Source organism: Polistes dominula, unplaced genomic scaffold (genome assembly GCF_049000335.1).
Source record: "Polistes dominula isolate Pdom_NZ unplaced genomic scaffold, Pdom_raw_medaka contig_23, whole genome shotgun sequence".
Lineage (NCBI taxonomy): Eukaryota > Metazoa > Arthropoda > Insecta > Hymenoptera > Vespidae > Polistes > Polistes dominula.
In genome coordinates, this window is record NW_028300963.1 from 85,154 (window position 1) to 97,259 (window position 12,106).

Sequence of the window (12,106 nt, forward strand, 5' to 3'; positions counted from 1 at the left end):
AAAGAAAAACAATAGTAATAGAAGGAGAAAGATATATTTATATCGAGAATACGTGAATCGGTCATTACGGGTATTAACCGTAAAAAGTGTTTAATTAAGCCATAGTATTCTCATGCAAACTTCTCGAGTGTTCATTTAAATAGGTAAAATACCGTATTTTCCCCCATGATATTTTGAACGAAGGTTCTTTTTTTTCGGAAAAAAAAAAAAATAGAGATAATAAATCTCAACTTTTTCTCCACGCAATACTATAATATTGAAATACATAAACTTTTCATCTATCCAATCTTCTACTCGATTCCAACGTCTTGTACATTAATTTCATCCTATAGCAATGCATACAGTTGCGTATACTTTTGATTAAAATAATCCAAAAGAAAAATAGTAATGTAAAGTAGACAAAAATCAAAGTAATTTATAAAATTGTAAAGACTTTTGAAGATAAGGACTCGAATAAGAATGATCTTCGTTATTGGGATCCGTCAAGGCAGAAAACGATCAGGTGGAAATTAATAGCAACGGGGAGGGATTTACTTTTCGATTAAAGAAAGAAAGAAAGAAAGAAAGAGGTAGAAGAAGAAAAAAAAAGGTAATTATCGAGCTTCTTGAGAAAGGGCAGCCAGCAACCGTCAGAGTAATGGCGCGTTTATGGTTTAAGAGAGATGCTTCTTCTTTTGTGTTTAGGGTTGTGCCTCTCGAGATACAAGGGTTCGTCACGTGGTATTTTGGCAAACTCGTGCTTTGCTTAAATTATCTAATACATTCTTACCAACACCTATTTGTCATAGGTCAAATCATTTTCAAGGTTGGTTATAAATAAAAAAAAAAAAAGAAAAGAAAGATATTTAATCAGATTGACTATTATACGTAATACAATCGGAGAGCTTACTTTAAATATCAATTACGTTCTTTCCAAAACTGCTCGTTTGTTATTACATAAAGATCATGCAAGATGTCGTCAATAGGGAAAAATACTGTGATATCCATTGTAAAGAAATTCTATAGAATTATGAATTAACGAGACGGTACGTTAAGGATACGTTGAAATTCCTCCCCTCAATTTGAGAAAAACTCGAACGCTTTATAAAAAGACTCGAGAAAACGTATTTCGTATTTTTCTAAATAGTTTGATCCAGAGTGTGTGTCCCGTATCTCATTGAGAATTGTATCGTTGTATCGTCAATTCATTTGAAAATGTCGAATATTAATAGAAATCTATTTGAACGATTTATTATTTCGATTTTTATTCTCGGATGTATTCTCGAACGTTTTCGATTGATAGACGGTGTAAGTGCATTTTTTCTTTCTTTTTCCATTTCCTTAAATACTACTAATCGTTAATAATTTTGTTTATATCGTAGGCAATGACTCTGGAACAAATGCAAAAAACGGCTACGGGAATTCGTAATAGTTGCATAACAAAGACCGGTGTTAAAGCAGGTGAAACATTAGATGGATCATATTGTTATTTATTCAAAATCATATTACTTATTCTTTGATTGTATCTCTACGTGAAAAATGTTTAAAAATGATTTGTATCTGTTAAATGTAGAACTTGTGGATGGACTGAAGACTGGACAATATCCGGAGGATCACGATTTACAGTGTTACACGCAGTGCGTTATGAAAACAATTCGCACGGTAAAGTATTCAACTATTCTATACACACGCACATGTACACGCACACGCAAATATATACGCGTATATATGCGCGCGCATATTTGAGTATAATTTAGTATGGTTTGTTCAAGTTTAAAAATCAAAAAGTGGATGTTGATATGGTGATCAAACAAGTCGAAATGATGATGCCAGTCGACATGCAGGATGCAATGAAAGCTTCCGCAAAAAAGTGCGGAGCATTGGGTAAGTTTTCAAGCAACAAACTTCAAATGTCGACTTGAAATGTTACAAAAAATATCATTTCGCTTAGAACCTGCCGATGACGTATGCGTGACGGCCTTCAACTATGTCAAGTGTAATTACAATGAAAATCCTGATATTTTCTTCTTTCCTTAAGTCGAATTTTTGAAATAAGAAAAAATATAAAAAAAAAAATAAACCATCCTAAAGGAATATCATCCGGTGGATCGTAGAATGGAAGGAAGACAATGTTTCGATCAATCATGCGAACATTCGTTCATTTCAGTATCGATGTTTGATTTATATTTAAACAAATCATTATAATACGAGAGAATCTTGTTTGCTTGTTTATTTGTAAGAAAAATAATAAAACGTATTATAAAATTACACGCTAATTATTTATATTAATTAATATTATTAACGTATTTCTGAAATTAATTTAATCGTTTGACTTTATTTTAAATTTGAATATTGTCAGGAAATAGAAAGAAATTTGTATTCGTAATAAGATCTAAATGATAGGTGCAAATTTATGATTGTGTAACAATCATTTTGGATTGCGCGAGGGAAATAAAAGAAAAAGAGAAAACATTGAAATGTCGAGGAGGTTTGGGAAATAAAGGTGGAAAGAAATACGTATATAAAAGGCACGTATACTATAATATTCCATACATATTATAGACATGTTCGTCATGCTGGCACCAAACGTGATATCAAATTGCAGGGTAATGAAATGGTTCGAGACATTAAATTCGTACCTGCCATAGAAAGAAGGAAACGAAAATTGTCCGTTCTCCCTCTGATACGATTTTCAAAGGCTTTATAAAAGAAGCTCCGAACGTTTCGAAAGACAAGTAGTCGTTCGTTGTTGACAAATTCTTCATCAAAAGGAAAATCATTTTTTCTTGTTTTGTTATTTTATTAAAGACAAAAACGCGAATAAACAACAATATCCGACAAAATGAAGGCTACGATTATTTTTGCCATTCTAATCGTCGTCCTGGCGAATTTTCACGACGCGGAAAGTGTGAGTTTTCTTTTTTCTTTTTCTACGATATATTGAGTAACACACTCAACGAATTAATACTAATTTTAAATACAATTTAATTTATCATTTTCTCTCTCTCTCTCTCTCTCTCTCTCTCTCTTTATTATTTGAATGGTAGAAAAAAATGTCTATGGAGCAAATAAGAAACGCAGTCAAGTCGGCGAGAAAAACTTGCGCGAATCAAGCAGGTGCTTCGAAAGGTACGTAGTATAATTATATATATATATATATATATATATATATATATATATATTTTTTTTTAATATTAACTCCAAGAACATACGACATATAGACAAAAAACTTCTTTTGTTCTGAACATATTTAACAAGCTAGATGATTGAATTTGTTGTAGCAAAAAATTCATTATAAATGCAAATAGTAGAAGCTTCTATATCATCGGTTACGAGCTGTTTTTATATGTTTCATTTTTATGTAATAAAAGAAAAAATAACGTTGTTTAAACTCTTGTAGATAATTATCTGTTCGTTTTGATAAAATAAAGAATAATTACAGAATTATTGGATAACGCATCGCAAAAAGGCGAATTTCCACCTGATCCAAAACTCCAGTGTTACCTTAAATGCATTATGACTTTATCCAAAGCCGTAAGTTTATTTTTAATAACATTTTCACGAAAAAAGATCAACTATCTTAACAATTCTAAGAAGTATTGCGACAAAACAAGAATATATAAAAATTTTATCATTACAATTAAAAGAACTATTTACGCGAATATGATAATTACTCTTGTGTAATTAGTCTAAGGTTAAAGGAAAGATATACACCTAATGCATAATTATAAGTGCGGTTAAATAATGCGCTGAATAATATTAAAACCGAGTAGTGTTGCATCATTTAATCGATTAAAAATATGAAGAAAAAAAAACCCGAAAAAAACCCGAAAAAAGGAAAAAGAGGAAAAGTGCAACGAATGAAAATTGGATAATTTACAGATGAGAAACGACGAATTTCGACCTGACGTAATGAAAACTCAAGCCGAGTTGATGCTCACCGAAGATTTAAGCGAACGTATCAAAGAAACTATCGATAAATGTTTTCCCTCCAGTAAGAATAATTTATTTATATTATTATATTTTTCGGAATTTTGGCCTTTTTTTTTTTACATTACTTTTATTTACAGTAACCAGCAGCGATCCGTGCGAAGCCGCATGGCAATTTTCCAAATGTTATTACGAGACAGATAGTTCGGTAAATGTATTTATATTACTTTATTTTTCTTCATTTTCCTCGAAATTTCCGTATCATTGGCGGTAATTTTATAATCTTACAAATAGCTATAATTGAGGGGAAACTAATTCGAATAATACATCGCACGAAATCGAATTATTTTCTTCCTTTGATAACAAAAAAAGGAAAAAAAAACTGACAAACAAGAAGAACATAAAAGATTCCATCCAATAAAACTCCTAAGGAGAACTTATTAAATGCTAATAATATCGTTTTTGTAACAATCATTTCTTCAATCAATGATTAAACGATCTTTGTTTCTTTTGATCTTTTTAATTATAGATTTACTTTATTCCATGAAGAAAACATCTTCGATTTATTTACGTACAAGGACAAGACGCAGCTCGAGGGAATGGCAAGGAACACGATTTAAAAAAACTTCTAATGCGATTTGTACTAATTCTAGAACCAAACGACACTGTAGAAGAGTTTAACAAATTAACGAAATAAGAAAAAACTTGTATTATAATTTATGCGAAGGATACTTTATTCTAAAATATATCTTTTAGAAAGGTATATCTCAAATTTTAGTCAAAAGTAATACAAAATGTATGTGAAATGTCTAAATATAATACATAAATAATTAGCAAACATTTTGTTTAGTATTAAATTTGTAAATCTTTGCCATGACTTTTAAATAGATTTTATTTTTCTCCTCGTATTCTTCAACAAATATTATTATACATCCTTGTAACATTGCTTATTAATCTATGAAATAAACAAGAAAATGATTTACGAACGTTACTTTTTATTTGAGAATTTCGATGACTTATACCTTTATATATAATCTAGAAATTTGTATTTTTAAGAAGACCGCTTCTTCATTTGTAAACATATTACTAATACATATATCATTTCTGTCGACAAAGTTAAATATAGAATAGGCATTAAGGTGGGTCAAAAAAATCAATTATTTTTTTTTTTTTGTTACAAGTACCACGGAAAAATGGGTTGCTAGACACTTTAAAAAAAGAGACAGAAATCAGTACATGTGAAAGTTTGATGATGAATGTTTTTTGTTTGAACGCTTAATTTAATCGGTAAAACATAAGACACCATTTCTATAGAGCAATTAATTTCCTACCAAAATTTGTATTGCGCATTTTATAATAGTCATTTATTGTCGAGTTATAAAATTCATAAACAAACATGAAATTTGTCTTAAAATAATCAAACTTCAATCTTTAATATCATTCAAATGGTGAAGTTTACGGAAAAAATATAACATACCTTTTTTGTAGAGCATTAAATTTCCTACAAAATTCTTCCAGAACATTTTTCTGTACAATCAATTAATGATGAGGTATGAGTTTTATTCTAATGGACTGAGAATAAAATAAAAAACTGCGATGCGAAGGATCTTTCTATTAAAATGAAGAGCTTATATTTGGTGAGAATTTTTTTAAGGTGTCTAGTGTCGAAAATCTAAGGTTTCCGTGTCACTTATAAAAAAAAAAAACAAAAAAAATAATTGATTTTTTTGACCCACCTTACTAGGCATATTTTTATTGGGTAAAGATAAGCTATATTAATTTACATAATACCACTGACATCTTGTTTATAATCGATTATCAAATTGTATGTTTTTCATTCAAATCAAATTATTTGATTTTATTCTAATAAAAATGTAGTATTTTTGAATATTTTCTTGAAAAGTTATATTGGTTGGAAGAATTTAAATATTTAATTGTTTTGTATAAAAATGAAAATAAACGGTGATTGTCGCTGATTAAACAAGTTTCCTTAAGAAGAAGACAGGTTTGACTTTTTACAAATGATGTTACCTTATTTACATTATACTATATATACTACGAAAGTATAATATTATAAAGGATCTGGAATGACACATTAAAAAAAAAAAAAAATAAAAAGATGTTTTATTTTTTTGTTGACTTTTTTTCCTATTAGTTATAACTAAACATCGTATCGATGTGCCGATATATGACTTACGTAAATTAAACAAGTCAATTAAATTTTCCTGTTTTCTTGTTGACCCTGTACAGATACCTTGAATTAACACACTGGCATTAACACGCCGACGACGTGTAAGGCAGTTTCATATAAATATCGACAGAAATCTTACACTCGGTAGTATTTGAACGATTCTTGATCCAGACGGTTTATTGTTCAAAGATTGTGCGTGTGCTCTTAAAATGAAGTCATTCGTCGTACTTGCTTCCTTTCTTCTTCTTGGGGTAAGATTTTCATATTTTGTCAAATATAAGCAAATTCTAAACTAATTATAAACTAATTCTAAATTAATCGGGCTTATCCAAATATTTCACTGGCTTATTTGAAAAAGTAATCTACTAATCGTATTAATACTTCAACACTAATTCAACAAATAAATCTATTACGACAGGTCGTCGTCGTCGTCGTTTCGGCTGACTCTGATATTGCAGTAAAAAAATATTTACACGCCGTACCAGAACCTGTATTGGCCAAATGCTTGAAGGAATCCGGTCTCGAAGCTGGTAAATCAATACTTCATTTCATATTATTTTATTGTCTGGAATAACACTAACAAACAAGTATGTTTGAAAATTTGTCATCGGTAAAACCATTTGAGTGTAAAAATAATTCACGTTCCATAGATACACATTTTCAATTAGACATTCAACACCCTGCGATATGCAGTACTTATTGTTAATTATATCGTGTGTATAAATTTTCATTAGATAAGGACAAGTTACTTTCCGATGAGAGCACTGTAGATCAAGGAAAATTCAGCTGTTTAATTGCCTGTACTCTGAAAGATAACGGTGCAGTAAGTGAAAACACTTTATTGTCTTTATTGTAAATCTAGTCCATAGTAAAATAAGTTGAAATTTTGTGTTATTAGTTGGTCAACGGTGAGCTCAAATACGACGTTCTGTCAGAATTACTTTCTAAGCTGTTAACCAACAAAGAAGACAAACTTCAAGAGAGATTGGAACTTCTCAAAGCGTGCATTCCCGAAGGTAAATTAGGAGAAAACAAAAATACGACAAATAATTTCATTAATCTAATGAGATGAACCCTTTGACTGAATTTTTAAAAAAAAATTTTTATAAGCTATTTTAATTTACTTTATTTATTTTGTGGATATTCCTTCAATAATAATCGGTAATTTAAATAGAAAAGAACAAATAGAAAATTTATAATGTAACACAGAGTATAATAACTTTAACAACAGGATATTTTTATAAGTTTAACCTAATTATAAAAATAAGAAAACGATAATTAACGAATAAAGATAATAAAATTAAAATAGACGACCAATTTCAAATATAAAAGCAATTAACTAAGCGACATTTGTTATAGTAAACAAATACAGGGGGCGTATATTTACGCCTTTCGTGTATATTGACGGATTTGTGAGAGCGTATATATACACTGTTAACAGTCAAAGGGTTAAAGTTGTTACAGTTAAATGAACTTTGTCAATTTTCATTGTATATTTCTATTTAGGTGCTAATGCGAAAAATGATTGTGAATACATTGGAAAGATTATGCAGTGCAAGTTGAGCAAGGCTAAAGAAATGGGTCTTTAAATGGTGGAAATACTTATTTGTGATTCGACATCGAACGAAATATTGCATGTCCTGTTTTTATTCTCTTCCTAGATATCATTTAACCTTTCGTAGTCTCCAAGTTTTCTTGTCTGAAATAAACAAATAGTTTTGATAATTTGTCCGTAGTTAACTAATGAAATTTGTCTTCATAAATATCAACTCTTAGTAAAATGTCTTCTTTAATAATTAACTTGTATTTGGTTATATTGACAACTACTTGATTCTATGAAGGGTTAAATGATAATATCCTTATATTTCTTTCATAATTTTCTATTAAATATTAACACACACATACAATTCTTTAACTAATTATACATTACATGCATTTTGATTGATAAAAACTTGTCAAATTATTTATTGTACTTCTTTCTTTTTATTCCCCCCCCCCACCCTCCCCCAATACAATTATTATTAAATACAATTTAAAGTTACAATTTTTCAAGAGAGAGAGAGAGAGAGAGAGCGAGAGAATATAAAAAAGGGAGGGACGATGATGATCGTAGAAAGGCAAAAGCATATGAATAAACAAAGGGACCTTAATGTCTTTTGAATTATTTAGGTGTACATTCGGGATGATAAGCGAGCTTCATCGAAACCTTACCAAGGATATAATTTAACGTGTATACACTTACTATAACGTGGTATATATATGTCAATGTAAATGTATAATAATGATGTGTGTGTGTGTGTGTGTGTGATACGGTTCTATACACGTTCACGTTAAACGACAGAGATGAGAGGAACACTATAACGTAAGCGGCTCACGTATGAGACGATGTAATGTTCGTGTAAAGTAGAAACTTACTTTCAACCAGCTATACAATAAAGTTACAAACTGTTATGCGAATGTATCCACCAAGCACATAAAAGAAGAGTAAGCTACTTTTGCAAACGGCCAGCTTTCTCATACGATTACATTCCTGATCCTTCTATTACAGCTTCGTGTAAAACAGAAAAAGAGATCAAATAAAAGTATCATTTTTTGTTGTTGCTTTGATTAGTTTAGTTTAGTTTAGTTTAGTTTTATTAACGGACCACCATGTAAGTTATTTATATAAAATATATTTGTTCATTGAATTATTTCACAAACAAAGTCAAGGTAGATACAAAAACACATTATATATGTAATAAGTTATTTCCTTTTTTCACAATTTTACTCGAGTATAAAAATAATAACATTCATAAAACAATAGTATTATGTGGAAAAATGGTTCTACGAAAAACTAAAGATAAAATCTTTATTATCGGGTATTACGTTCATTACAACTACCACATACACATATATACCTAAAATTACTATCATCATCGTTATTATAACTATCGTCATCACGATACAATTATAATAATTATTATTATATTGATATAATTAACATTAACATATATTACAATACTATTGTTCAGGATTCATTTCAACAAATTCATGCACGCATAAATTATAAATAAGCGCAATTAATTGTACAATTAAATTGATAGTAAGGTCGTATTGCTGTAAAAAATTTTTGCTCTGCGTAATCGAAATCTCATTTAATTAACTTTTAGATCAAATAAATCAAAGAAAAGAAAAGACAAATCTGTTTTATATCAAATTCTTTTTCTTGTTCTGTTATTTTATTTTATTTTTTTGTTTTGTTTTTTTATAAAAAAACATGAGCATATTTTCAAAGAAGAAACAATTATATTACGTAAATATAATGTATCCATTATTCTTACATCCCAGAAACTTCCTACTACATATTACACCAGTTAATTACTACTTCGCACCGTTGCTTCCGACCATATAAATTCATTGTTGGACGATTTACAAGCGTAGTCAGCAAAAAGATTTCAACTGTCAACGTTAGTTTCATTTTGATTGTTATTCCAAAGTCTAAGAAATACGATATCAACGAAATCAAAGATGAAGGGACTCAAGATCATAACTTCTGTGTTATTACTCGCTGTAAGTAGGATAACTTTTTTTTTTTTTTTTTTTCTACAAATTCTTATTGAAAATGATTTTCTATTAGGTTATCTGCACGGCTGACGAAACGGAGGAAATTTTAAAGGAGCTAGAAAAATACGAGAGCGAATGTCGCGAGGAAAATGGAGTGTCAAAAGGTAAGATGAAGATACGTAGAATATTTCCAAAAAAATACAGTTATATGAGCATTAACAACCATACAAATATTTCTTATATGTACTTTGTTTTATTTTTAGAAGAAGGAGAAAATCATCTTAAGAAACTTTGCGCCAATGAAGAAATAGAAAAGAACGTTGGCTGTTACATGGCTTGTTTCCACACAAAAATTGGCGCAGTACGTACAATTATCACCACAATATTATTTACATAATATAACCAAATGTTGAAATGTATTTGTGTGTGTGTGTTTGTTTTTAGATGAAAGATGGGGAAATTTTATTAGATAGTATTAAAGAATCTTTAATACCATTGATAAAACATGAGTCCGCAAAGAATGAATTATTAAATAAGTTGGACACTTGCAAAGCTGAAAGTAAACTGACCATTTTATGATTTTATAATGAATTTCTTTTTAATAACAAAACTTGTCATTTATTAATTTGCTTTTTATCTTGACAGTTTCCATGGAAAGCGATGATTGCGACAAGACGGTTGAATTTACAAAATGCCTGATTAAAGGATCGGAATGGTGCAAACATATTCTCGAATAGTTATATTAATTATAATATGATTTTTCCGTCGATATGCTAACATCACAATCTAATAAGATAAATGATCCAATGCATGTTACAGTAAATAATTTGTAATAGAGTCAGATAATACGTAAATGACCAAATAAACCTAATAAATCAAAGTAGCAAAAATTATTTCCGATTTGCTTCCATATTTCCAAATATTATAATAATCTATAAGAAGTTTTCGATTTAATTAACGTTATAATAGCTTACTTGTCTCGCATTGATGGTTTCTGAAATCAGTTTATCTTGCAGTAAGTCGTACCCGTTCAGACCTCCTCGGTTCGCCTCGCTCCAAGTGACGGATAACTTTGTTAGTTACCGTAATTCAATCGAGTTGTCTGCCTCTATATAAAAGCTTCCAACCATATATGTCACGTTGCTAACATACCCAACATATCGAGCTATCTACAATTGGATACTATCTTAGAAAAATCTTCGACCAGTTGAATGATGCTGAAAATGTTTTAAATGCTCTCGATGATCAGAGATATCTGGTATCCACCAGGATAGGTACCAACCTATTGCTTGGTTTGTTAAACGCAAACGAGGGAAGGCCCCCTCGACCACAATGGAATTTCCAAATTCTACGTTAAATTAGCATCGCTCGAATTCCAGCACGGGCTTTCTAAGTTATGGGACATAAGCCCATAACCAGAAAGAGCCCTCCTTCTACCCACCCTGTCGTAGTGCGTAGTCCTAGTGCGCATGTACATCGACAAAATAGTACATCAGTAAGTCATTTTCCTTTTTTTCGATACTTTTGTCTAAAGTCTCCTTCAAAAGCGAGATAATTAATGCGAATTCGTGATTAATTATCTCGGAATCCGCGTTGTTCGCGAGTTTGAAATTATAAGACTAACTCCATCCCTCCCTTCGTCCACCCTTATCCGTCCCATTTAGGTAAGTTTATACTTACTTATGCATATCGATCTGACCGGATGAAGAACCGGATGAAGAACCGGATGATTTATTACTTATATCATCTCCATGATGGAAGATGATGATAATAATGCTTGAGCGTAGATCCATTGTCTCTTTATAATTAAAACGATAATAAATTTAAATTTAAAGTTTGACGTAATTGTTTGTATACATTTTTGGACGAATTTAAGTCGAAGAATGCAGCGATGAGTTTTTAATGAATAATAAAAGGAAGAAAGAGAATCGCGAAATGTCGGATCCCGAATAACTGTAGAGACACGTTGTATGTACATATATATATGTAAATATATATGTACACTATATACGTACACGGTGGTCTGGCACTTTCGAAGCTATGGGGAAATACGGTGGCGAGCATAAACGCGTCCGGGCAATTTATCGAGCAGGTTACACGAGAGCCCGTGTTACAAGTACGCGTTTTCCGTGATATATGTGCATCGTGCAAGCTTGTAACGGCGCAACACTTTTGCGTCTGTGTTGGTAAATGTACAACAAGCATATACAAACCGTGTCTCGAAAGTTTCGAACCATTGAGAAAAACTAATAAAAGTTCATCATATCGCTAAATTCATTTCTAACTAATGAAATATCGTATTGTTCCGTAATGTTCGTTTTCGATTTTAAATCCAAAAATATATTCAAGAGTAAAAAATACTTTTTCATCTAATAATAATAGTATATTTTCTTTAAATACAAAAATAAGCATCGAATAAATAACTTGAATAATCAAAATTGGACAAAAATTCTATACTATTGT

The 12,106-nt window shown here is 30.3% G+C and overlaps 3 protein-coding genes across 3 annotated transcripts; all 3 read left to right on the plus strand.

Moving 5' to 3' along the window:
• Positions 1-205: 205 nt before the first annotated feature.
• On the plus strand, positions 206-4,779 carry LOC107069711 (odorant binding protein 6). Its single transcript, XM_015327234.2, has 11 exons — positions 206-805; positions 1,362-1,440; positions 1,553-1,641; positions 1,752-1,863; positions 1,931-2,001; positions 2,828-2,887; positions 3,027-3,108; positions 3,422-3,513; positions 3,862-3,973; positions 4,050-4,117; positions 4,439-4,779. The coding sequence occupies exons 1-11, from the start codon at positions 638-640 to the stop codon at positions 4,454-4,456; spliced, it is 951 nt and encodes a 316-aa protein (XP_015182720.2). The 5' UTR covers positions 206-637; the 3' UTR covers positions 4,457-4,779.
• A 1,421-nt stretch (positions 4,780-6,200) lies between these two features.
• On the plus strand, positions 6,201-8,061 carry LOC107069709 (uncharacterized). The gene is made up of 5 exons (XM_015327231.2): positions 6,201-6,351; positions 6,519-6,630; positions 6,835-6,923; positions 6,999-7,116; positions 7,607-8,061. The coding sequence occupies exons 1-5, from the start codon at positions 6,310-6,312 to the stop codon at positions 7,687-7,689; spliced, it is 444 nt and encodes a 147-aa protein (XP_015182717.1). The 5' UTR covers positions 6,201-6,309; the 3' UTR covers positions 7,690-8,061.
• A 1,429-nt stretch (positions 8,062-9,490) lies between these two features.
• Positions 9,491-10,536, plus strand: LOC107069710 (Odorant-binding protein 56a). The gene is made up of 5 exons (XM_015327233.2): positions 9,491-9,649; positions 9,717-9,807; positions 9,907-10,004; positions 10,088-10,202; positions 10,289-10,536. Exons 1-5 carry the CDS (start codon positions 9,608-9,610, stop codon positions 10,378-10,380), a joined length of 438 nt encoding a protein of 145 aa, XP_015182719.2. The 5' UTR covers positions 9,491-9,607; the 3' UTR covers positions 10,381-10,536.
• The last annotated feature ends 1,570 nt before the right edge of the window (positions 10,537-12,106 follow it).

Bases quoted from the DNA above. Each gene is read 5' to 3' on its own strand.
- LOC107069709 (XM_015327231.2), top strand. From the start codon at position 6,310: ATGAAGTCATTCGTCGTACTTGCTTCCTTTCTTCTTCTTGGG. The intron at 6,352-6,518 runs GTAAGATTTTCA...CTATTACGACAG, and splicing joins CTTCCTTTCTTCTTCTTGGG to GTCGTCGTCGTCGTCGTTTC. The intron at 6,631-6,834 runs GTAAATCAATAC...AATTTTCATTAG, and splicing joins GGAATCCGGTCTCGAAGCTG to ATAAGGACAAGTTACTTTCC.
- LOC107069710 (XM_015327233.2), top strand. From the start codon at position 9,608: ATGAAGGGACTCAAGATCATAACTTCTGTGTTATTACTCGCT. The intron at 9,650-9,716 runs GTAAGTAGGATA...ATTTTCTATTAG, and splicing joins CTTCTGTGTTATTACTCGCT to GTTATCTGCACGGCTGACGA. The intron at 9,808-9,906 runs GTAAGATGAAGA...TTTTATTTTTAG, and splicing joins GGAAAATGGAGTGTCAAAAG to AAGAAGGAGAAAATCATCTT.
- LOC107069711 (XM_015327234.2), top strand. From the start codon at position 638: ATGGCGCGTTTATGGTTTAAGAGAGATGCTTCTTCTTTTGTGTTTAGG. The intron at 806-1,361 runs GTTGGTTATAAA...TTTATATCGTAG, and splicing joins TAGGTCAAATCATTTTCAAG to GCAATGACTCTGGAACAAAT. The intron at 2,888-3,026 runs GTGAGTTTTCTT...TTTGAATGGTAG, and splicing joins ATTTTCACGACGCGGAAAGT to AAAAAAATGTCTATGGAGCA.